Below are 26,878 nucleotides of genomic sequence, written 5' to 3' on the forward strand. Positions count from 1 at the left end.
ATGATCTTTGCTCAAGGTCCCTGGCAGAAGTGTATAATTCATATCCTGTCCATAACTTAGATCAGTGTCTAATTGATCAATGCTTCACAACAAGGTTACTTGTGACCAGAGTATCATGACCTTGAACCAAGGTTTTTTGCAGATCATGGTCACTAGAAGAAGTGTGCAATTCCTCTCTTGGCCATATTTTGTAATTAAGAAACATTGGAAGTTTGGCACAAATATTTGTTATGAGCTGAGGCTGTGTAAGAACCTTGACCCAAGTCATTTTGGCAAGGTCACTGGCAGAAAAATGTGTATAATCTGAGTTTTGTCCATAACTTTGTAAAGAAACTTTGAATGCAGCACTTTGAAAAATAAAATGCAGCAGAGGGTGTAATCTGCCAGCTCACTCATAGTACATGTACATCTACTAGTTTTCACAATCAATGAATTTGATATAGTTATGTTTAAAAATGAAATATAACAACCAGTCTCTTTAAACATATTTTAATAAATCGGATAGATTTGCTATTGAACATTTAACACCTGTTGGAATATTTGAAACATCTGGACAAAATAAAATGCTCTGCATTCCCACTTTCTTTGGACCTAAATAGTCATTTTGATAATCATCACCAACATGAATAGATTCTGAAGCTGCTGTCTTTGCAATGTTCAGAGCTTTCAGGTAAATTTCTGGATCTGGTTTAGCATGACCTACAGTCCAAGCTGACAAAACAAAGTCAAAATAGTGGAGAATTGACATCCTACGAAGCACATTTTCTAGTGTATCGTCAAAGTTTGATATAGCGCCCACTTTGAAATTCCTGTTTTTTAACTCCTGCAATACATGTACAGAGTCTGGAATTAACATCCAGCCTTCAGTTTCAAAATGCGTACATATATCCTGCGATATTTTACTCAGTTTATTGTCTTTTGAGTCCATTCCACTCTGTGTAAGTGTCTTCTGAACAAGAGTGTCCCACCACTGACGAGATGTTAAACCACTTTTACTGCCAAAAATAGGAAACTGTTTATTTTGCTCCTTAAATTTAGTCCGGAATGCTTGGTTGATGACATCTGGATCTAGTTCTATTCCATGGATTTTTGCTATGCTTGAATACTGATGTCCTACACCACCAAGAACTCGCATCACAGTGTTGGTCACGTCTAGTGTTACCAACTTTACTTGTGACATCTCTGGAAAAGAAAGGAATTTCAATTCAAAATACAATACACTGCAATTTGGAATTCAAATTGTTTTCTTTCCTATATAATCAGGCAATTTTTGAATGTCTCTGCTATGATGCAATACCAATTGAAACCTAAGGAAATAGTTTCCTATTCTCTTTAGAGAAGTGGACAGGCTTTCACCTACATCTGGATGTAGGCGAAAGCCTGTCCACTTCTCTAAAGAGAATAATAGTTTCCTTCCTAACATTTAAATTGTTTTGCAATTTTGAATGATTTTTGTAGGTTTCTTTGATAGGTTTCAGTTGGTATTTGCATATAGTAGATACATACATGTATTATCTCTGCATGTGGTTACCAGTGCAGGGCTGTAAGCAACGGTTTCAAAGGGGGGGGGGGGGGGGGCAACTTCCCCAAAAAATCTGACAAGCAAAAAATAAATAGAAAATAACCAGCATCTAAAGGAAAATTTACTATAGCAAAAACTATACTCAGAAAAAAGGGGGGAGCCCCCCCCCCCCTTGCGTTCTACGGGCCTTCAGTGACCTTTATTAAGTGATGCATTAAATTGTCACTAAAGGTCGCATTGATTAATTTTAGGTTACTTAGCAATTTGAATGTATATATAATTGATTATATATGCCAATTCAGGATCCCCTTATGAAAAACAATATTTTATTAATGTCCAAACTGCATTAAAACTGCATTATACCTTTAACAGCCCTGTTTGTCAACAAAAACACACGTGGTTATTGCTCTTGTTTTGGCAAGTTAAGACACGCCCAACAGGAAATAATAAGCACTCAAATCTTTGCATAATTCTATTGGCTAATAAGATAAAAAATTGTCTTGTTAAATTAATATTGTGCATTTTTCAAGTATATATGTCTAGTAACGATAGACAAATTATTTAAATGTTTTTATGACATTTGATATCGCTTGTTTGCATAGTATAGAAATTTTAGTCGGAGAGAGGCTCGCAGTAAAAGACATGGCGCGTATTCAATGACAACAAACGATAGGCTAGGATTTTTTACAGCTAGTTTCCTCATTTTTCACAAAGGTAAGATAATTTTTGGATAACTTGATTATATTTTACAGTGCCCTTAATTAAAAAATGTTATTAATGTCTGTATTTGATGAATAATTTCTATTGCACAACGGCATTTCTTCAAAACGACGTGCTGGGGCAAATTCAATAGCTAAACCATCCCTTTAAATCAGATAAGACACATCGTAAATAATACACAACATACTTTGTGCATTCTTTTGTTATTGTAAAAGAGCACTGACGTTCAAATTCATTTGTTTTATCTTCTTGCTTATCTTGTATCAAATTTATTCATTGATTTCGCACTTGATAAAGCGTACATTGTTTAATTTTAAAGAATGGCAAGACACACTCCATGTAAGGCAGCGATATTGATTATGTAAAGGGTAGAAAATTCTATGATAAAAAAGATAATTCACGACTCTGATAAATGCATATGATGCACATGCTACAACACAACAGTTTCCTCCATTCGTATGTAAGTGCGTGATAGTTTTTTTTTTTTTTTTTTTTTCAATTTTAGGCTTTTGAGCAACAGACTGAGTTTTAGAAGTCTCAAATAAACTGGGTTATTTGCTTTTTGATCTATAGTAACAAATTTAGATCATTGTGGATGCATTGCCAAGCAATCTTTGTAGCCTGTTAATCCAGTTTTATTACATTTTCAACAGTGAAATAATGTAATTTATTTATTGAATAAAAGTGATATTCTTTCACAGTGTGAAAGGATATCAAACCGATATTCTCACAGTGTGAGAGAATATCAGAAGTGCGGCAAAACTCTTGATTTTTCTTCCCTTAAAGAAGATTGTTTAAAAAAAAATCCCTAGCCTGTTATAAGATAGAGAGAGTAAATAAGCCATCCTGACAGAGACTAATACTGCTAAAGTTTCTCCAAAAATGTTGGTAAAAATCCATGTTTACAATTTTTTTCAATCTTGCACTTTCTTTAAGCTATGACATCTCAACTGCTCAACTATGACATCACAGCCTATGACACTGTGTTGCCAAAAGAAAACGGCAAAAGGAAAATCAAAGAAAATGTAATAAACAGAAAATCAATGTTTTGTAGTTGAATACGGAATTTATTTCACTCGTAAGACAGGATTTTTTTTTATATTTTCACTTGTGCTTCACACTTGTGAAAATATAAAAAAAAAATCCTGTCCCATATGAAATAAATTTCATATTCAACAACAAAACATTGATATCCTCTATTTATTATACCTCTGTGAATTTTTTCTATATAAAAATATTACGAATAAACATGCTATATTTTCCAAACAGCCCCTACCGTGGAATAGTTTTTGTGCTATTTGCCCATGGTGAAATAGTCATTAAACTATTCACCGGCAGCATTCTGTTTCCCTCGCTTTACATCTCGGAACTCTTCTGGTTTTATACAGATTGTGACGTAACACAAGTAAAGACTGCTTTGGTATAATAAAACACTTATTTACTGACTATTCGGACAATAGCAAGTTTATCGTTCCCCTCGACAGCAACTATTTCCTTCGGCTGCGCCTCGGGAAATAGTTGCTGTCTTGGGGAACGATAAACTTGCTATTGTCCTCATAGCCAGTAAATAGGTGTATAATGTCTTACATCATATATATAAGAAGAACAGTATTCCATATGATGGTATTAAGAGTAATTGTTTCATTACAACTTTGACATATACATTTAAAGTATGCAACTGAAAAATGAGAAAGGTGTTAAAAAATTGGATGCCAATACTGGATATGTTAATTGATCCAAAAATGATGAAAGCTATTGAGCTTGCTTTAAATTTTATGGGTCAGGTTATTGGAGAAGTTGATTGCTTGTTGAAGTGTTTAATGTAAGATTAGGGGTGACATAGTTCAGAGCACACAATGAATTAGTCGAACCTTTAGAAAATTGCGTGCAATTTTCAGTAGAAGTAAAGTGCTCCAGAAAGTTTTGTTTGGCCGTCATTATCCCAAATACATTTAAAGATAACTCACAAATATCAGGGAGCATGCTGGATCTTTGCCAGTGATTCTCACTAAAGGACTATTGCTGTCCATATATTTTTAAAGAATACCATTCTTTCAGCCGGGGATTATTTTGATCTGCTATTACATATATCAAGAAGTTCATGTCTCATGTTAAGTTTTTTTTTTTATGTGTGCACAGTATGGAATTTTAGAGAACGGTTTATACTGCCATTTGAGTAAGTTTATTGAACATGTTAGGACATTTTTAGATAAAACTAGTTATCTGCTGCATCTGCTGTTTTAAGGAGTTAGCAGTTAACAATTATAAGTATATACCTATATACAAGTTAACTCAGGTAGACAGAAAACCAAGGACTCTATGTTAATATTAATTTCTTTCGGATCCATTCTTTCATCTTATATATCTGTTACAGAAATATAATTTTTTGATGGACATTTTTTTTTTGCAAATGTTTATCATTTCAAATTTTAGCTATTAAAACATTTATACTGCATTTTTTCCATTGTAAAACTTGCCTAGCAAGATTAAAGCTTTAATAAGCACACATATAATGAGATACACGAAAGTGTAGATATTTGAGTAGTGCCTTCTAAGGCAATAGTTTTTAACTACTGTAGAAGTACTTTTTCCCCCATGATATCAATATATACTATGTATGCAATCACAAATTTTCTGGGAAAATTTGTCCCAGCGTACATAAAGTACATTATGTACATTTAAGGCACATAGTGGCAATCTAAGAAATCCACATAATTTTCTACCCACAGAATGAACAGAAATTGTGATTTCGTGAAATTTTGACCCTGTGGAAAAAAATTATGTGTACAGTAATTTTAAAGGATTCATTTGGTAACAAATAGTCATATCAGTTTCTGTGTTTAGTTTTTTTGAAAAATTTCTGTGCAATCCAGAAAAACATGTACTTACTTCTACTGTGATCTATGAAATTTTGTTTCTTAGGGGTATTTTACTAATACCATGGGAATCTTTGGTAAACATGGTAAGGAACTTAAGGTGCAGATATACTTGTCACACAAAGATTCTTACTTGGAGTACACTGTATGTTAATTAATTCCCTTTGAAATAAAATAGAGAAGAAACTCTGTGAATTGCAGTGCCTTATTTTCAAAGTATTTACTAATAGAAACCCATCAATTCATTAATGCATGAAATTTTACCAGTAAATTAAGATAATGTAGCAAGTAAAAGAGAACAAATGAAATATTAACATTACAAGCATTTTCGGTTAAAAGTTATGGCTCAGGCTAACATTGTTATAGATTATGAACTTGATAAAAGCAATATTTAAGAATCATGAAAAATTATTTTGGAAAGTTTGTGTCAAAAAGATTGGAGTAAAATCCAATTTTCCATACCACAACTCACGATGCTATGATTTGCCTGAGGAGAAATGCCAGAGCCTCGGTGGAGATCTGATGCTGAATGTGATATGAAAAAGGGAATATCTAATTATTTTTCGTACATATTTAGTAATCAAAATATATTATAAGAAGATTTATAAAGTCTAAATAATAGTTCAAAAGTTTTGTCATAAATTAACATATTTCAGCAAAACTTTTTTTGAGAAATATTGAATGTAATAATTTAATAAATGAATAATATTGCAAATTCTTATGACTTAATTTGGTGCAGTGCAATCCCAAATTATAGTAGATCACCACCACAGTAAAGCACCACACTACTATGTGATATTTAGGTCATATATATATTTATTAATGTGTAAAGCTCAAAAGCATTTATCTTGTAGATACAATACTAAAAAAAAATTGTCAATTAAGTTGTTTATTAATGGAGACATCTAGAATATATTAGATTTGATAAATGGTAAGCATCTATAATCTTTGATTTACAAAGTCTACATGTGCATGTTAAAAGAATAGAGTGTCAAACATACTGCATAAGATGTAGATAAATCATTTTAAAAAGTTATGTATACGTAAACAGAATTCAATAATCTTTCCATCTAGATTGTGAAGTTACAACAGAATATTGATTGTCAACAGTATAGTTGTTGGCAGTGGTATATTGTGAACAGTTATTCAACTTTATGAACATTCATGAAGAATTCCATTATATTTTTTATTCATTCAGTTTAAAAAAGGGTCTTTATTAATAACACTTTTTGTGTGAATGATTGTGCAAATTCAGGGATTTAGAATTAAGTGCCATACGTGTTGTCAATACCAATCATTTGTTCAAATGAACATATAGTTGAAAGGAAAGCAAAAATAATTTATACAATTTTTTTTTTTTAAGAACTCATTGTGTTTAGATATTGTTTGCAGACTATTTTGTAGCATTTTTCTGCTGCAGTATTGATTGTGGTAGTCTTGTAGATGATTAAAATTATGATTGGCTACTGGCTGGCAGTGTATTAATGCACCCATGCAAATATTTTATGCTACAATTTTCCTTTTTTATGAATTGAATATTTTATAAACTTTACAATTTGTTTTGTTTATATTATCGATAAACATTGTGGAACTTGTATAACTGATCAAATTCTTCAGGGTATTATTTTACTTCCATTGCAGTATGCAAAAGTAGTCCAAAATGAGGAGGGGAATAACCAGAGGAGGACACTCAAACCTCCCTGTCCCCAAGGCCTCCAGAGGATCCCCTGGAAATTCCAAGTCCTTAGGAAGGGGAGGAAACTTTGCCCACTCTGCAGAGGATATCCCCCAGAGAGTGCAGAGTTCATATGGAACTCCATCTCCTCACAGACGAGCTGTGTCCCCTGGTGACCAGAGGAGGGGATTAAGTGTCCATGGGGATCAAGGTAGGGTGAACAATTTAGGCTTCTTTTCTTCTCCATCACAGAGATACTGTCTGATCTAGATTTTTCAAAGAATATGGTAAATACAAAAATAGTCTTTACAGTTACCAAAATATGCATAAATAATTGTATTGAAATATCATAAAAATAATTTTTTATACCCTTGTAAGTAAAGATTTTGGGGCATATATATTTTTTGGTTTGTCGGTATGTCTGTCTACCTGTCTGTCTGTCAGCAAAAACTTTATCCGTTGCCATAACTTATCAATGGTTGGTGCTAAGGCTTTCATATTCCACATGTGTATTCCGTGTGACAAGGCTTTTCTTTTGGTAGCAACATTTTATTACCTCATGACCTTGACCTTGTAGTTTAACCAAACTTTAACATTGTCCTTAACTTCTGAATAGTTGATTCTAGGACTTTTATTTCACAGGTGTATTCTTTATGACGAGACCTATCTTTGGGTGTAAATATTTTTGACCTCATGACCATGACCTTGGAGTTTGACCCACTTTTGAAAAACTTTAACCTTGGCCATGACTTTTGAATAGTTGATGCTAGGACTTTCATATTTCACATGTGTTTTCCTTTTGACAAAATGTTTCTTTTGTACCAGCATTTCTTACCTCATGACCTTAACCTTAGAGTTTGAGCTACTTTTAGAAGATTTTAACCTTGGCGATGAGCTGTCATGTGGGGGCATCATTGTTTCACATACACGTCTTGTTTCAATGTTCATTGAATTAAATGTTATGTATTTGTGTATTGTAGGGGGACAGACTGGTGTGAGGTATATTACAGAAGACCTCATCAAGAAAATTGCTAAAGAGGATGCCTTGGAAATGATCACAAACCTGAACTTGACCCTGGCAAAGGAGGGGGGTAAAAAGATCAAGGTAATTTTTCAGGATTCAGCTCTGGTGCAAACTAAAGATTTAACCATTAAGATATTTTCATTAATACTTTTAACAAAAATGATACTCACATGCTGAAGATATTGACAGGAGACTTTGCTCTTTAACATGAAATGTATTTTAAGTTTTTTAAATCCCTTGTACAAGGATATTTGGAGTTGCTGGTGTTTAGATAATTAAATGTTTCTTATGTTCAATCATTGTTAGTTCAAAACATTTAGTCTTTAAAAGAAATTAGTGTTCTCTGAGGGTAAACTACACAGTAACATATTAGCATTTAGTCAGGATTTGAAAAAGTCATATTTAAATTGATATTGACCTTTTAAATCTTGGCAGTTGCATCACGACAAAATATTTAGATTCCCTCTCTTGGTCAGACAGATATCCAGAAGATAAGATTTATTTGTAAATTCTACCATGATTTTTTAGTTGATTGATCTATACATGTATATGATTTTTAAATTTATCTGCAATAAAGTGAATCCAAAATATTGCAAGCTATAGATGAAGCAACAAGTCATTTTTATGCAGTAAATGTACAATTTAATTTATTTTCTTAAAAAATGTAATTGATCTGCAAATAGAACAAGTTTTATGTATCCCAAGGTACACATAAATCTAACACATTCGCCATTTTCACAGTATTTGTGTTTTTTCATACTCACTTATGTTATAATGCACTCTGCATCAAAATATATGATTAAACCCTTAACAATTATGACCAAATTATGACAAAATGGTACCCCTAACAAGTTAAATGATATATAACACTCCCATGTTCTAGACAATAAAAATATTAAAGATTTACTACCTAAAATATGGGGTATATTTTGCGTTATGCTGTTGCAGCTGAAAAATGGCTTTGTTTTCCAGTTTTTGTTTCAGGAGATTTACAATAGAAACTCTTAGTTATAGATGTCAAATCATTGTGAAATTATCCCTCTTTTATATGCAATTTACTGTATGTAAATCCACAAAATATTAGCGAAATAATGTTTAAATATGTGAAAATGCAGATCCGTTATGAAATTTAATAAAATTCTACTGTTTGAACTTGCAGTTTAAAAAAATATATGTTAATGCATTACTCTAACTTTAGGTTCATTTTAAAATTAGAGTTAAATGATAAATGAAACAATAAAGAAAAGTTTGAGTGGATTCTTCGAAACTTTAGAAAATGACACATTTTCTTCTTACTGGCATAAAAATGTCCCAAAATTCTGTAGTGTCCGCAACATGTGCTTATTCTGGAATGCATTATGATTATATTTCTTTTATTTTACATGTAAGAGGCCAGTACAGCTACTAATCTATCTACCAAAAAATATCAGACTTTAGCTCAGTGTTGCTTGGAATTCTGGCAAATATATTGTGTTTTGTAGAGTCCGCAACGCTGTAGAGTCCGCAACAGCTTTTTAAATTCACAGTTTCTTCAAAGAAATGTAACATGATTTCAATTGATCATCACTATAATTGTCCAAATATTCAATACAAATATGTAAGGTTACAAAACTAAGTGGAACTATAACTTCATGCTTTGAATAACACCCATAACGACTTGTTTATACATAATATTCAAAATCTTTCAATTGTCAATCTTATGTTATATATTGAAAGTTAATTTTCATGTGGCATTTAAAACTGAATAAGTGAAAACTAAAGAATATATCAAGATGTTAATTGTTAATTAATAAGTCTAGTTCTAATTAATACAGTTGTGTTGCGGACACTACAGTAATAACTATATACCACATTCATTTATTATTTTCACTTTTTGTTTCATTAAATATTTTTGAAATGTAAAACACTTCTCTGATATTTTGCTCCTTTGATAATACAATTAGTTAACTGGATTAAGATAACAAATGGTGATTTTTATACAAGATAACACTTCAAACTTACTGGTATATATATGGGTTTTATTTTCCAGGCCGGATAGCCATTTTTGACTAGCCTTTTTTATTTCCCTATAATATAACACCATTTACTGTACATATAGTACTAGTTAGAGATTAAGATTTTCAGTTTACTCCATTAAAACCAAATATGGTGTCATATAGCAATATTTCAATATATTGTAGTGTCCGCAACAATTTCAATACTGAAAAAAAATTATGGATGCCTCAGTAAATTCTTTAATTCATTGAATTTATCTATAAAACTATTTGTTATAACTTCTTTAATTGTTTTAAAATAAGTAAAATCATAGACATTTTTTTAAAACTGCAAAACAATTATACGTCAAGAAATTATTAATGGTCCTTGTTATGTGGTTATTTTCATCTCAATAAACCACATTCTGCATCTTTTTATATGATACATTTTCAAGAGTTGATCCGGTGGTATATAATTCAGCCTAGAAATGAACATTTATCAACAATTATTTTTATAAAAATGACAAAAGATTATTCTTATGGTTACTTGTAGTGTCCGCAACAAAAATGCTATGCATTTTCAAAGCTAGACAAGATACAAACGAAGATATCCAGGGTGTTATGACAAATGTATTTGAAATTTAGAAGTATTCAATTTAATTTTCACATGATAATTATATAGGTCTTATGTGTGATTGTAAAGGTAGATAAACTTAAGGAAGGGAGATAAATTAGGCAAAAAAATAAGCAAGTCATTAATGTGAATAAAATTTTTGTTTTCAAAGAGAACCATAAGATTTTTCTTTTATTTCACTGCAATTAGGTACATAATCAAAACCCACAAGAAGTTTGGAATTAAATAAATATCTTTAATATTTTATTTTAGACATAACAGGTGTAATGTAGTGTCCGCAACACAAGGTCTCGCCCAAAATTTGACTTCGCATAACTTTTTTCGTAAGAATGCTTATATAAAAAAAATTTGGGACTCATTTGCATAGGTATTGTACTTTCTAGAAAACATGTCAATAATGTGCTGTTTGACTTTTTATTTTTTGGTCCAAGTGCAACACAATTAGCACAAATACTGTGAAAATGGCGATTGTCAGTAACAGTGGCTTAAACTTAGCAGTCAGGGGTTGTTGAAATAAATTTTTAATGAAACAAACATATATAGCATATCTAGGTAGCCAGGTATTGAAAGTCACTTAGCAAAAATTTCGTTCACTGAAGACAGAAAATTAAATGTCAGAGTACGCATTGGATAAAAACCTAAACAAATTTTATTGTGACGAAATTTAAATGATATTGCCCACTTCAGTCAAAGTGTGGTGTTTAATTCTCCCGACTTGCTGCCAGATATTTGAAATGAAAAAGGATCTCTTCATTTATATAAAGACATCCCAGAGATATTGATTTTATTGATTTTAATGAATGATGTAAATAATCTTTTTGATCTCCATTTTATCATGCTATCCTCTCTCAGATTCTATGTGTAAATTTCATATAAACAATCAAAATTTGAAAGCCTAAAAGATTGGTGTAATAGATTTGTCAGTTTTATATAGGTAATGTTTTACTACACATGGATGATATATATATGTGCATATAAATGCCATGTATTTGAGCTGCTTTTCTACATAAAACACCAATTAGACAAATTTTATAACTTCAATATTATGTTGAATGGTTATAGAGTTCTAGGTTAGATTTCTTATATCTAAAATAAGAAATGGTTAAATATACTCTTAATTACTTAAAATGGTGTATGATTTACAACAGACTATTTTAAGTGTCAGTTTAGGGAATAAATAGGATAGCTAAAAGAAGGATAACTATTAATTCTTCTGGTTAATTGTTAAACTTTAATTTTGTAGCTAGAATTGAGACCTTTGTTTTGGAATTTCAGTTCAAAACACCAAATCTGTTATTTTAGTACATAATGGATACTGTGTAAAAAGTTATTTTTGCCCTATGTTATTTTATTTTGCCCTAACATACTTGCTTCAACATGCTTTTAACTTCACCCTGAGACATGACTGTATTAAAAGAGAGAACTCCTAACATACTCGATTCTGATAGAATTCAGCTGAGCCTAACTAAGCTGGGTAAACCCAGCCATGTGCTTAGAATCAAGGGACTTGGCTAATGTACAGTGATGGAAGTACTGTTTTTCTATCACAATACCTGGAATAGAAAAGGATTTACACTTTTACAATCATGTTCAATCAAAAGCTTTATGTCTTAGAATTAACCACTTTCGATACTATCTCCAAAGAGGCAATGTTGAAGACGCTTGAGCCTATCAAATTTTTGTGGCTCAAATGAATCACCTGGCCTCAAGATCATAAACCGAGAACAGACTAAGTCAACATTTTAATTTTGAATATCTTGAGTTTTATTTAGCATGTATGCATAAAACTTTGCAGCTTTGTATTATATTCAAGTTCAAACATACAGTGCAGGGAACTTATTTTGTTACATAAATCAGCATAAGCAAAATAAGCATCAGCATCCAGCTAGCATCAGGATCAGCAATTGAAAAACAGCATTACCAGGATCAGCATCAGTAAGCAAAGGATAAAACCAGCATTGACCTACTTAAAATCAGCATTATCCTACTAGCATCAGAAAATCAATCAGGTTTTATTCAGTAAAAAATTGAAAAAGAAAGAAAGAATATTGGTAAAGTATTCAAATTATTGATACATAGTGAGATGTTATGATCAAATAATTGTAAAAGACACTTTTATTGCTTTAAACGGCAATGCTGAAATTCATTATCTACTTCCGGTAGCTTGATGCTACTTCCGGTAGAATTGACCTAATTATAAAACAGCATCAGGATAAGGATCACTAGCATTAAAGGAAAGCAAAGGAAGCATTCAAATCAGCAAGCAAAGGAAGCATTCAAATCAGCATTGATGCTGTTACAAAATTAGTTTCCTGCACTGTATAATGAAAATTTTGTTTCATTATCAGAATTATTTCAAAAGTTATATTGATTTGAAATTTTGACTTAAGTCTATTCTCAGTTTATGGTCTTGGAGCCTGGTGTGATGTGTGTGCAATATTGGCTCACAATCAAGTGTATCGAAGGTTTACATGAGCTTGCCTAATTCATCAGAAGTAATTGCTATCCATCTTTGTTGACTTTGCCCACTGACAAATTCCTTTAAAACGCTACTCCTCCGACAGTTTTCATCTGATTTCAAAATAACTTGGCACACTAGTAGTAGACTACACTAGGGTACATAATTTAGTGCATCAGTTTTTGATTTTGATGAATGGTATTGCCACAGTTACTAAAAATAGAAATTTCTGTGAAATTCCTTTAAAATGCTACTCATGCTACAGTTTTGGTCTGATTTTAATATATTTTGGCATACAAGTAGACTACACTAAGATACATAATTTTTTGCATCGGTATTTGATTTCAATGAACAGTGTTGCCATGGTTACTAAAAATAGAAATATCTGTGAAATTCCATGAAGACACAATTCCTCCTGCAGTTCTAGTCTGATTTTAATATAACTTAGCACAAAAGTAGACTACAATAAGATACATAATTTGATGAATTAGTTTTTGATTTTGATGTAGACCACATTAAGATCATAATTCTATTTATTGCTGCATGTTGCAAAGTTTCAAATCCAAGTGCTACTTTTCGAATTTGTTATACATACAGACCAGTAGAGCTACAGTCTCATCAGAGACTTTTGGTTCTCATACATCCTGAAATTTGATTACTGGCCCTATATGTTACTCTCATTAGTTATATTTCCAACCCACATTGATCATAAGTTAACTACACATGTAGTTGTTATCCAGTGATTATTATTAAGTGTATTAGTTACTGATTGTTGGTCAACTAGTCCTTAACCCATTGATTGTAAGTTTTCTGATTGTAATAAATTTATTAGAAACTCCAAACCTTTCTAGATAAGAGTACATGTATAAGTAACAGTGCTTGAAATAACAAACGATCAATAAATACACAACACTTTTTATGATAAATAATATGTTTGTAAGGAATATAGGTTGATAAAATCATTTTGTAGTACATTGAGAACTTGGATAAGCTAAAGAAGTTACAGCAGCTGAACCTGAGCAACAATATGATCGAGAAAATCGAGAAACTGGAGAAATGTCTGAAGCTTCGCGAGCTGAACTTGTCGTACAATCTCATCCATAAAATCGAGGGTCTGGAAAATCTGATGTACCTTCAGGTAATAAATCTGACTGGTAATAGGATCGAACACATACCCATCTGGCTGGCCAAGCGGCTTAGGGCCTTGAGGACTTTACATCTGGGAAAGAATAACCTCCAGTCGGTAAGTAAAAATATCAAAAATACATGAAAGTTAAAGTACTATAGGTCTTAAGAGTTCTGATGCATACAACTTAAAAATTGTTGCTAATGAGCTTCATATGTGAACAGTTTGATGTACTTGATACATGATCATTTTTGCCAACCAACAATCACCCATTTCCTATGTGGTCAAATTTTTGAAGAAGTAAAAAAAAATGCCAACATTGACCATCTTGTACAAGGAATAGTGATAATGATGTACCAAAGAAAATCAAACTAAATGGTTATTGTTTTCATACAGCTTAGTGAGCTAGCAAAGCTGAAGCCCCTCCCTGACCTGACCCAGTTAACAGTGGCAGAGAACCCCGTGGCCCAGTTACCCCACTACAGACAGTATCTTGTGTTCCACCTACGGACACTCGAGGTCCTGGACAGTCAGCCGGTCACTGAGAGGGACAGACAAATGGCTCGGGACAGGTTTGAACAGGGTCAGTATATATAGTAATTAAACACACATTAATAAAGAATTTGTTAATTATTGCTGGAACTGTTGACAGATATATAAGGTTTTGAAAGGTGTTCTATGATTATTTTTCTGTGAATTTAATATATATGTACAGATTAAAGTAAAGAATGTTTTAAATCTGTGTAGTAATAAAACTAACTCAGAAGATCAAAAGTTCTTTTCAAAAGCACATACAATTTTTAATTGCGAGTAATTTTGAAAACCTTTCATTAGCAAAACATTGTCAGCTCCTTATATAGAAAAACATTTTCAAGTTCCTATTTTGAAATACAAAGGGTATCCCTGTAGCTAAATGATTTAAATCCCCTAAAACAAGGGACAAAATGAACAGAACTCCTGATATACAATAAAAGTAGAAAATAATTGACTCCATACTTTGCTATGTTTAAGTTTAAGATGCATTCTGTGTTTTCTCTTAATGTGTACTGAACACATTCTTCTAAGCTTTTTATCAAAGTTTTTGAATGGTGGAGTGAAGGAACACTGCATATAACAGTTTATCTTGATATGAACTATTTTATGAAATATGCTGACTAGTACGCCAACATGTAAGAAAATATATATCTAGAGTTACAGTCATCAACAAAAAGTGAATAAAGAACAAATCTGGTGTTAATTTTGTGAAGCTAAATCAACAATAGATTTGGTGGCTTTGAGTTTTGGATACCCAAATTTTTGATTACGATTTATTTTTTATTTGTGTAGATGAGCTGGAGAGATTGGAGAGGCAGGTTGAGGAGGATGACTCTAGACTGAGGAAGCTCGAGGAAGAGAAGAATCTCTCAGCTCACGAGTCCTCATTGTTGAAAAATCAGCAGGAGGAGTACATGAGACAGCAGAGGATGTCCATGGACAGAATGAAGGACATGGAGAGGGAGCTTGCAGCTAAAGATGAGCTGGTAAGTTATAAATGACCAAAGATGAGGTGGTAAGTTATAAATGTCCATGGACAGAATTATGGAGAGGGAGCTCGCAGTTAAAGATGAGCTGGTAAGTGATAGATGTCCAAAGTTAGTGATAAATGTCCAAAGATAAGCTGGTAAGTTAAATGTCCATGGACAGAATTAAGGACATGGAGAGGGAGCTCTCAGCAAAAGATGAGCTGGTAAGTTATAAATGTCAATCGACAGAATTATGGACATGGACGAGCTTGCAGCTAAAGATGAGCTGAAAAGTTATAAATTTCCATGTATGGAATTAAGAAGAGGGAGCTTGCAGCTAAAGTTATATATGTTCATGGATAGAATTAAGGACATGGAGAGGGAACTCCCAGCTAAAGATGAGCTGTTAAGTTATAAAGTGGGATAATGAGCTTAAAATCAGGTACTGTAAACCAACTATTATTCCTGACAATTTTATTTGCGACTCGCCAGTTTGCAATCGATCCACAACTATTTAATTTTAGGAAACATTCTTTACAAATGCACCCTTAAATAAATGGTTTGTGGGAGTAATATTCATGAGTAAAAGGTCGCAAAACAATTCCTGGATATTTCTTGTACATGAATAAAAATTGGTTTACAGTATCAGCTTCATAGTGTTTATGGTGAAACTATGAGCAAATCAAGGATATAATACATCAGAATATTTTACATGGTATAGGGAATTTTTTTTTTAACTACGTAATTGGGTTTATGAATGTGTATATAAAAACTTTTTCATTCTGTTGAAAAAGTTGCATGTCAAAGTTGCATGTTCTTGACATTTCAAGTATTGTCAATATGTTATAATGTATTGGTTAGTTGCAATGTGGCTGCATTTGTTTCAAGAAATCAAGCCTCAGAACCAATTTTTTTCAGTTGTTGAATGAAATCTTTCTTGGAGAATGGTGCTATAAAGAACAAATATAGATGTGATACATGTATCATCATTATCATGTGTTACCATGGGTTATAATTCACTGCACTTAAACAAAAAACTCAATTAAAGCAGCTAGGCCATTGGGGGTGAATGAAGGTAGGGGGTTAGGCTGGAATTGAAGAATAATCTAAATTGATAACTTCTCTGTTGGGAATATGATGAAATACCCAGAATAAAATACTCTGGTACTGTATGTGTACTAATTTCAGAGGATTCTGCATTAATTATATAATTAACTAAGAATTATGCGACAAGATTGAAAAATTTTAGATACAAGATGGAGTGGGAGTAGTTCAAAATGTAAGAGAGGGAAATGTTATTTGGTGTGATTTAAAGGGAGATAACTTCTATATAGGTATTTTAATTTTGTGTGATGGAATACGTGTATGGTCTCTAGAAATATTAATTAACCTTGTTTGATATAAAAGGAGAAGTATGACATGATTATAAAGATAAGAAAAATATATTTTGTAAATGCTTCAATTTAAACATTTATTTTTACACACATGTAGAGGTACGGAGCACAGATATATTCTAGTATATAACAGATTGCATGTTGAATTAACATGACCACATTTACTTTTTAAATCACCATTTTATATTACTTTTTTCCATGTTCAGTATATTCTAATGGGAGATTAAAAAAACCTGCATGTATAGGTGTTTTCACACAATACCTAATCCCATTTAATCTGAGTATTAAAAGAGCAGGGCTAACAAAAGAATATATGTACAACCATTAAAGCAAAACCCTGAATATATAAATTCCCTCAATATTAAGTTTACAACTGTGACTTTCAACATGTAGCAACACATCAAATGTGTGCAGATTGCATGCTGCACCCCAACTTAATTTCCCTTCCATGGATGTCAATCTCCTGAGACTGAAAAGCTGAGGTTTGGGAGGAATATTTGAGACACTCTGTGGAGGATTGTTGTGTTTAGTGTGATCAGATCTGTATTAAAGATGTACCTGATATAGTTAGTTTTGTGATTGTGGATCAAGTCTCTGACGGCATATTAATTTGTTAATTATGTAGACCAAACTATGGAATGGCGTACATTTCCCAAAGCAAAGGAAACTTGGGATGTTACTGGTAAACCCCCACCATTTCAGGTAGATAACCAATTCTGATTCCTGATGGAAAATATTGATAAATAAATTGATGTTTTGTAATATTAGCTCTTCTGAGCTGAAGGCTTGAAGAGCTAATGGTAAAGTTTATAGGGTGCTACCATTTGGCCCAAATTCAGCAGGATACATATTTGGGAAGGTTTTTGAGGTGTAAACTAATCTCACAGCCAATCATAAGCATTGATCCAATTGCATGGTGACTTTCATAGTTATATGTAAAATGTTTTGATCTGTAAAGAACAGTTCTAAAATTTGTGTCATCATGGATTGTATATGCATAACAAAAAAAAATAATAATTCCCACAGACATTAATTCAGAAACATTGATCCAGCTTTAATGTGACCTAGCTGTTTCATCTTTTGTTTCTTAGATTTTGAAATTACATTACGTAAAAATCAAGTCCTAAAATTTTCAGGGGAATTTATGAAAGTTCATACAATAACATTTGTGTATTTTAATCCCTTTGATCTATATTTGCATAAAGGATAAATTAGCAGAGAATCTTTAACTAATATTCATTAATTTCCATTAAGTGCATGCATATTTAAAACCAATGGAAATCCATTTAAGTTGTTATTAGAAAGATGCCATCTTTCAAAAAATAAAAAAGAAAATTCTACAGTAATTTTTCAAAATTATGCAAGAAAGAATGTAATACATAATCATTATAATTTACACAAGACAGTGATTCTGTTTTATAAGTCTATAGTAACTATCTGGACTTCACTTGTCAAGCAATCAGTCTGATGGAAAGTGAATTTGTGTAACTGTCAAGCTATGTGATTTCTTTTATAGTCAGGGTATTTGTATTAGATAATGGTGGATTATGGTAAATGCCCCTGCATAGTAGATAAGTTTTTGGCTTTTCTTCACTATTTCTGTAGTTGTATTGTACCAAATATTTAAAGAGCTGATATTTGAAAACTGCATGAGGCTCAGAAAGGGGAAATTGTCTGAAAACCACATATTCTCCGTAAAAAAAAAAATTGTGAAAGATTCTTTAAAATATTGATTTTGACACGAGTGTGTTATTTATTCAATATCAATAACTTATTCTTGACAAGTAATGTGCATGGGTTGTATTGTATAATGATTTTTCAATAGGTATCTATGTGTTTAGGTAAATGAACCAATTAATCCCTCAAAGAGCTGCCTCTGTTATCTTCTCAATAGAAAGTTAAAAGCCCGAAAATACATGTCCGCAGAAGTAAAAAGACAGCCTTTTACACTAATACGCTGTCTCGTACAAATGATTTAATTAAATTTTATGTTACTGCAAGAATGCCCAGAAAAGGGAGTTTAATTGCCCTGCATCAGATGAATTTCAATGTGTTCATTATGTTTTGGAATTAAGTATGGTGAGAATTGGGTATTGAATAATGTTGGTGCACAGTTGTGTGTCTAGCGAGTGGAGTAGGGATATGATATCTCTCCTTTGAGCATGCATGGACTCTTACAGAGTCTATGAGTAAGTTTCATATACACTTTTTTTGACAAATATCTATAAGTAAAAGAGAAATTCTTTATCACATTGCAGTAATGATAAATGTTATCCTGGATGTATATAGCTTGTGAAACATTATTTGAAGAGAAAAAGGTCAGCATAGATCATATGTGTGTTAAATATGTTTTTTCCCTCAAGATATTAACAATTCATCATTTATTATTTCTGTGACAGAGTTGATTATAAGAATGCTCTTAATATCATGTGCAATTCATTTCTTTACAAGTGTATTGTACCATAATTTTCCATGCAAAAGATTATCTATGAAGTGTCAAATTTTGGCTTAATTGTTTTATTTGAAATGAAATTGTTATGTATTATAGAAAAAATTTTCATGTCTCAATCATTCTTTTACCTTTGTGCCATGCCATCATCAAATCTGGTCATACAGTTAATGCACCTTTGGTGACAATGTGTTACAATCCAAAATAAGGTTGTGTTAACCTAGCTCATTTGGGAATTTTATGGGCTATACAATTCCTGATATTGTATAGATCACAGGTTGCACATTGAAAATTAATTTTTTTCTTCAGAACTTGGCATATTTAACAGGTTATAGAATTAAAATGAATCACACAAGCTATATTTTAAATTGCATATATAATTATTTATAATAGCATATATTTGAAGCTGTCCACTGTTTTTTCAACATCTTTCATTACAACTTTGAATTATTTCCACTCACCTTAAAGGAGGAAAGGGGTTCTCACAGAGGGGTACATATTCTTCATTAGGAGTCAATTCATTTGAATTCTCAGTGTTAACATTGAAGTTAATTTATGTTTTTTTTATTTTTCAGCTGAAAAAGAAAACTGGCGAGTTAAACAAAGCGTGTGAAAAACATTATCAACTGGAACAAGAATTAGCATTCTATAAAATCGATTCAAAGTTTGACAGTCTTGGCAAAAGTCCCTCCAGTTATCAAACAGTATGTAAATTCAAAAGTTTGCTATTTAGTCAAATTAGAATATAAATATATATTTTTGTTTTAATTATTATTAATTTTCATTTCTGTTAAAGCAGTTTAAACTTTCAATCAATCAGAACCACTGTATTATCTTTTATTATTCTTATTTTAGTATTTTGAATAATTTAGTTGTTTCCTGTAAATTATTTGTCAATATTGATCATTGACAAGATTGTTTCAGCTCTTAACAATGCTTCTTTAGAAATTTTAGCTATGTGACTGCTGAAAATGCATGAATCATTTTAATTTGGGCTATTTTCAAGGATGGTGATGATAGTGGAGGCCTAGGTGAAAGTCCATACATAGGAAGAGCGCGTTACAAGGCGAATCAGTACGCGAGGGAGTCGGATCTCTCAGGGTCCCCCCAGCAGCATACCAGTGCCCACAGTCTGCCCAGTCCACAGCGAGCCGAGGTCATGGAGAGGTTACATAATCAGCTAGATAGCGAGCTCGCTCAGAAGCAAGAGCGAGTCCAGAAAAGTGAGTACTATTGAAATAACACTTCATGTATCACATAGATCATCATTCCGCTCGTCAGGTATGGGAAATTTCTATGTGAAAATTGTTCTCCTATAAGTACTATTGTTTTAGAAGTAAATGAGCAAGGGAAGAAAACTTGTGTTAGTTGTGAAATCTTGTATCCAATCCATCTGCATATTTATATACTACAAAATAGTCCAAATTAAGCAAAGTAACATCCAATTTTCTAATTTTCTGTGGTTGTTTATTTATCTATGAAAAGATTTTTTGTCTTCAAAGATTTTTATTTTTTTTATTTGTGGAGTGTAATTTGATGGGGGGGGGGGGGTTGGGGGGGGTTGCTTGAAGGGTGTATTTGGAAAGATATGATTGCGCCCATGACAAAAGGGCCTTATGGCAATTTTGCTAAAACAGAGAAATAACGTCATAAAGATGTGACGTTGCAGACGGTGAGCGTCGACGCAGATTTTTTTTATCCACGTGTTTTACGTTTTGACACGTCTAGCTCACTTTTATTGTTCAGTGTTCTCAACATTGAAATAATTATTTATTTTCATTTATATCTTTAATTCACGTCTTGATCTTCTAGTCCACTGATATTAATTAAAATAAATAGAATTTTATTCGAGACCCGTTTCTTTACTACATGTTATTGTAGCTTTATACGTCTCTTCATCTGGGCTATGCATTTCTTGTATGTATAGAAGCTTCAGACAAGGTGATTTTCTGTATAATTGAATATGGATGAACGAATGCGATTTGATATATTGACAAATTGAAGATATTTGTTAAACACGGGTATATTATCAAAATATTGCAGAGGAAATCGTTTTGCTGTATAAGATCCGCCCACCATTCTCAACACATCGATCATGTAAACATTGAAGCATTGGTACTTCGTTCATAAATTTTTGCTGTAAAATGCTTCAATTGCCAAAAATTTGAAACTGATCACACTTCTTCCAACAGAAAAGAATTTGAAGTATTCTTGTAAGTTTTGCAAAGTACGAACGATATCATTTTTAAGAACTATAAATAAAAACAAGAGAGGTAACTCTGACAAGCGAGATACTAGAGAGGTACCAGAGAGGGACTTTCTTTTTTTCTTTTTTTTTTTTTAACACCATTCAAAATCAACATTCTCATACAAATTTGCTCCCGTAGTATAAAAAATATTTTTAAAAATCTTACTTATCATCAGTTAAAAAACGTTTAATTATAAGTATTATATTTATATTTTCTTTAAAAGTATTTTTGAAAGCTCATGGAACTAGCTGCTGTCAAAGTGAAAGAGTAAAAAGATATAGAATAAAAAATGGATGCTTCCTATGGAATTCCATATACGACAGCCAACTGCTTACTGCCAACTGCTCACTGCTTACTGCCAACTGCTCACTGCTTACTGCCAACTGTTCACTGCTTACTGCCAACTACCACACATATTTGAATAAATTTTCATATTTATATTGATATTTATGTGAATTTTCATAAAACCAGGCGCGGATCCAGGATTTTTTTTACAGGAGGGGCCCACCCCAGTAAAAAAAAATCCAACCAAGAAATTTCTTGACAAAAGAAACAAAAACAAAAACGTAAACTCCTTTCCTAAGCGTAAAAAACCTCTTTCGGCGGGGGGGGGGGGGGGGGGGGGGGGGGGTTGACATCTTATGCTTTATATCTATGACTTTTCATATCAACTTAACACGGATCCACGTTTCCCCCCCCCCCCTTCAGCTGAAAAAAATCTATTAATTAATCTGCATGTCATTGATTCATAACGACAACATATATATAATTATTTATGATTTATTTCTTAGAAAAATCTATTTGATATTAATTTTAAAAAATGACATATTGATTTCATTCAAAGTTCGGATAAAATTTGTTGAAATGACAATAAAATACCCGATATCTATTAATACCCAGTGTATACATGTTCTTCTAAAACCATTTAATTTTACAAAATCAAACAAAATCGTTATTCTAGGACGCAATTTTTCTCATGATTAACTAGATTTGATAGCAGTTAAGTTTCCAGTTCCAGGCAAGTGGAGCTCATGATCGCTGTTTGTTTTGAAAATGACCCTGCTCATATACATGTACATAAAGAGAGAGTTCAAGGTGCAAAAATAAATTGAGGAATTATTTCAATATTATTTCAAACCTAACCAAATGACGTATTTGGAGGTTATGGGGTTGGTGGTGGGAAGGCATCCCCCTTGCACACCTAAAATGTAGGAAGATTTTTAAAATACGACAACCCTCGTATGCTATTAAACTCATGTTAACTACAAGTATTGCATGTTTCTGTCATTTAACTTTTAACCCCCCCCCCCCCCCCACACACACACACACAATCCAACCACTGGTCATCCTGGATCTGTTCCTTTCATTTTAAATGCATGTGAATTATAATTCATCCATTTGTTTATAATTTATCAACCTGCCTACTTAAAATTAATTATTCAAAAATTTTTCTTGCTGTGATTGAAAAAATGTGTATCATTTCAATTTTAAAAAAGAAGTTTTGTTACCACATGCTGGCATAAGTCCTTCTGATTTTTTGTTTGAAGATTTTTTTTATCGAATATTGCTTAACATGCAGTGTATCAACTTAATGTCCTTAAATTGTTGTACAGCATATACGGTAACTCACTACATTTCACAAATTTTCTGTCTAATTATATTTAGAAAACAAAAACAAAAAAACCAACAAATTTTCACTACCCAGCAGCATCTATTTTATTGTTGTTCCCGATAATTTTTTTGAAATATTTTGTAACTTCACATTTTGAAAGAGATATCGTTTATACTGGATTCAACAACCCCCCTCCCCCCCCCCCCCCCCCCAAGAAAAATAAATTAAAAAAATTGACATCTTGTCCTATCGAGAGCCATGCTTAAAATGAGAAGATTTTCGAATGAATTCTACAGGTTTCTTAAACGATTATTACACGAAATAAATATTTTGGTTTTGAGAGAATAAATTGATATTGAACAGAAGCCGCTTGCTTCTCGGGTTTTCCTGACATTCCAGCATAGTGAAATGTAAAACAAACAAACAAACACTCATTATTCTATACGCCACTGCATGATGGATAATAGTTGATACAACTATTTATTATCATATTATACAATTATTAAAAGAGACAATGACTCAAAAATGTTTCTGGAAATGCTCAATAACATACATTTATTACCTAGTAACATTACAATGCAAAGTGAAAGTCATGTTCACTCTGAAAACTTTTGACGTTGGTGCGAAAGTAACATGACGTCATTGTTTACCTGTTAAAGTATCATTGATATAAATGAAGAAAAAACCTACTTAGAGTTGACGTAGGGCCATAAAAATTCAGATTTGGCAACTTCTAACCTTGCTCTATTAATATCCATGAAAAACTTAAAATGTGTAAAAATTGCCATAAGGGCCCTTTTCCCATGGGCGCAATCATATGAGTTTGTTAATTTCTTCCATAGCTGTCAGATTTATATTACCGTGGTACTGTTGTTGTCAATTGATCATGATCATTGTAAGGGTTCATGTATAATTCTTAAACACAAAACATAGATATTCACATACTTGATCGAGTTGATACATACTGCATGATTCCATGTGTTTGTCGTGCAACATGTATATTCTTGCATGAATCCAGAAACACAATATTCTTTCTTTATTATAGCAAATACTATTTGCTTTCAATATAGAGTGATGGTACCTTTGCTTATCAAATTTGTATGAATTTTAAACTAGCATTGCCTACAGTTATAGAAGATGGTAAGAAAACTGAATAGAATGACTTAATATTGCATATAGAATTGCATATTTGTAAAAAATGTCAAATTGCATGTGTGTTTTACAAACCCAGTACCTGTAGTGAATTATTTAGAAGTAAATTGGACCTTTATAGGAGAATTACTTTCTAGTTCTGTTGTTTTAGACCTAAGTGTAGAAAATTTGAAGCTTTAGATTTGTGTAAATTATTTTCTTCACCCATAAATTTTGTTTCTTTAAGGATCATAAGGATAACACCAAGGATATGTGTATACAGTTGAACTTCAGTATCTTGAACACCGATATCTCGGATACCAGGGATATGTCAAAGTGATAAGGCAATCCCAACCACTTATTTTACCCTTTAGATATTTTGAGTCTTCGGATATCTCGAAGTTTTTTCTCGGTCCCATTGAGTATGAGATAATGAAGTTTGACTGTATTTGAAGTGCAAATAAGTTACTTAAAGTCAGCAAGCCTTTGTTATATTGCAGTCTTAGGGGACATTATGCAAATGGTTATGTCAGATGAAGTCTGTAAGTTCTAAGTTAGAAATGTGGACAAGGTGTAGAAATAACAATGCTGGGTCTCAGGTTAATTGTAGGGTTTGGTTATACATGTATCTAGTTGCATATTTATATAACATCGATTTTTGGTATTACAGAAGAAAAAAAACACTATTTCCTTTAGATATAATGTCATATATAGAATTAGTGGTTAATTAATTAGTAGTGTAACAATTCTATCATGTCAACATCTTTAGATGTTCAACATTTATATTGTCAACATCTTTAGATGTTCAACATTTATATTGTCAACATCTTTAGATGTTCAACATTTATATCCTCATTGTCTTTAGATGTTCAATGTTGTAGCCCTTTTGTTAAAACTTGGGGTGAACTTGTTGTTATTTTCACTTTAATATTTTTTTTTATGTTGTACCTCAATCATTGATACACTTAAACCAGATTTGTTGATTTAATTTTCACCAATGACCATTCTTTGTTTGTGAATTTATTAAATAGCTAATAGCCGAGTAAAAGAAAGTAAGTATATTCCTCACCTAAATGCATTGATAAAATGAAAAGTTAAAAAGTCCAGAGTTTGAGTCAAAATGAAAATCAATTTTTACAAAGTTTCCACTTTAAGCAAATTTAGTGAGAGCATCTTGTTGTGGCCTCTTTCATAATTTGGAGTATCCATAAATTTACCTGCTCAGTGGCTGAAAAAATTTTTTCCTTTATTGAATGAAGAAAACATCAATCAGTTACCATACTTGGTGCTTGAATGGATAAATGAATTCTATCAAGAGTAGAAGCTAACATCAAAGTGCTCTCTCAGGAAGCATGCTTAAGTTCTTATCAAAAAGGAAAAAAATGATATAAAGTCTGAAATAAAAATCTTTTGAATTTGCAATTATTTTATTTTTTGCCATTCTCCATTTTGCTCATCATATCTTGTTAGTTAATTAACTTCACCAAGTTAATTAGTTAGCATCTGTAGAACATCTGTATCCTTTTTTGCTAATTATTTCGTCCTGTTGGTGTTTTTGTCTTGGTAATATAGCCCTTCATTGACCGAACATTTCCCTTCTTCTTCCTTGAATGTTTGTAACATATTTTCCACTTTATTAGCATTATGTATTCACTATGTTCACAAAATTAACCATTGGGCATTGAGTTGATATATACATATAATTTTACAATTTAAAGTGAATTGATCAAACTGTCCATTTTAATTACCTTTGACCTTCCTACTACGGTAGTTTTTTTTCTTAAAATTAAAAAATTCATTAAATGATTTCATTTTATGCACCAACACACATCTTATTGTAATTTCATATTGTGGATGTCTTGCTGTCAGAATGTGCTAGAATTTTATTTTATAGATGTGAATTTCAAGTATTTTTGTCGTTGTTGTTGTATATACTGGTAGACAAAGTAAGTCAGCACTTATTAAATTTTTAAAATTCTCATTACTGTTTTATAATTACATGTACAGCTTATCATCTAAGTAGTCTCATTTGAACTAATCTCACATCTTATATAAGATAAGGCAAAGCACATAAAACACAGCTTGATTTCAATTTAGTGTTGAAGAATTTTTATGACAGTGAAGACAGTCCTGAAATGATTCAGAGAATGTTGTCCATTTTGATGTAGGCAGTAGTTAATATGTTTGTTGTACGTTAACAGCGGAGGATAGACTGAAAAGGTTACAAGATGATCTTATGGGGACTGAGAGAAAACTACTGCAGGCCACGAAAGACCTCAAACGTATGGGAGATATCCCGGACAAAGACGATATCAAGGTCCAGATACGTCAGAGAATGGCCAAGAAAATGCAGCTAGTGAGTAACCCCCTAACTCCCCATATACCCCTCCCAAAATTTTCCCTTTGATTTGGCTTAAAATTGTAAAACAAATTTGTTACTGGCAAGAATATGAGTACCATATATACTCGCCTATAAGTCAGTTTTTGGGAGTTAACTTTTGGTCCAAAACTCTATGTCCGACTTATAGGCGAG

At 32.1% G+C, this 26,878-nt stretch overlaps 2 protein-coding genes across 2 annotated transcripts in view; one reads left to right on the forward strand and one right to left on the reverse strand.

The window, feature by feature from the left end:
• Positions 1-473: 473 nt before the first annotated feature.
• On the reverse strand, positions 474-1,184 carry LOC133192715 (haloacid dehalogenase-like hydrolase domain-containing protein 3). The gene has a single exon (XM_061328717.1). It carries the CDS (start codon positions 1,178-1,180, stop codon positions 479-481), a length of 702 nt encoding a protein of 233 aa, XP_061184701.1. The 5' UTR covers positions 1,181-1,184; the 3' UTR covers positions 474-478.
• Positions 1,185-2,157: 973 nt separating this feature from the next.
• Positions 2,158-26,878, forward strand: part of LOC133192185 (centriolin-like) — a 55,518-nt gene continuing 30,797 nt past the window's right edge. Inside the window, exons 1-10 of the mRNA XM_061328148.1 lie at positions 2,158-2,236; positions 6,760-7,004; positions 7,774-7,898; positions 13,853-14,125; positions 14,405-14,591; positions 15,335-15,528; positions 19,929-20,057; positions 20,360-20,576; positions 25,377-25,397; positions 26,547-26,701. Of these exons, the coding sequence (XP_061184132.1) occupies positions 6,779-7,004; positions 7,774-7,898; positions 13,853-14,125; positions 14,405-14,591; positions 15,335-15,528; positions 19,929-20,057; positions 20,360-20,576; positions 25,377-25,397; positions 26,547-26,701 (1,527 nt within the window). The 5' untranslated portion in view covers positions 2,158-2,236; positions 6,760-6,778. The remainder of the gene's footprint in view (positions 2,237-6,759; positions 7,005-7,773; positions 7,899-13,852; positions 14,126-14,404; positions 14,592-15,334; positions 15,529-19,928; positions 20,058-20,359; positions 20,577-25,376; positions 25,398-26,546; positions 26,702-26,878) is intronic.

This window comes from Saccostrea echinata, unplaced genomic scaffold, assembly GCF_033153115.1.
Source record: "Saccostrea echinata isolate AGI-Se365-2 ecotype Australia unplaced genomic scaffold, CSIRO_AGI_Sech_v1 ptg000025l, whole genome shotgun sequence".
NCBI lineage: Eukaryota > Metazoa > Mollusca > Bivalvia > Ostreida > Ostreidae > Saccostrea > Saccostrea echinata.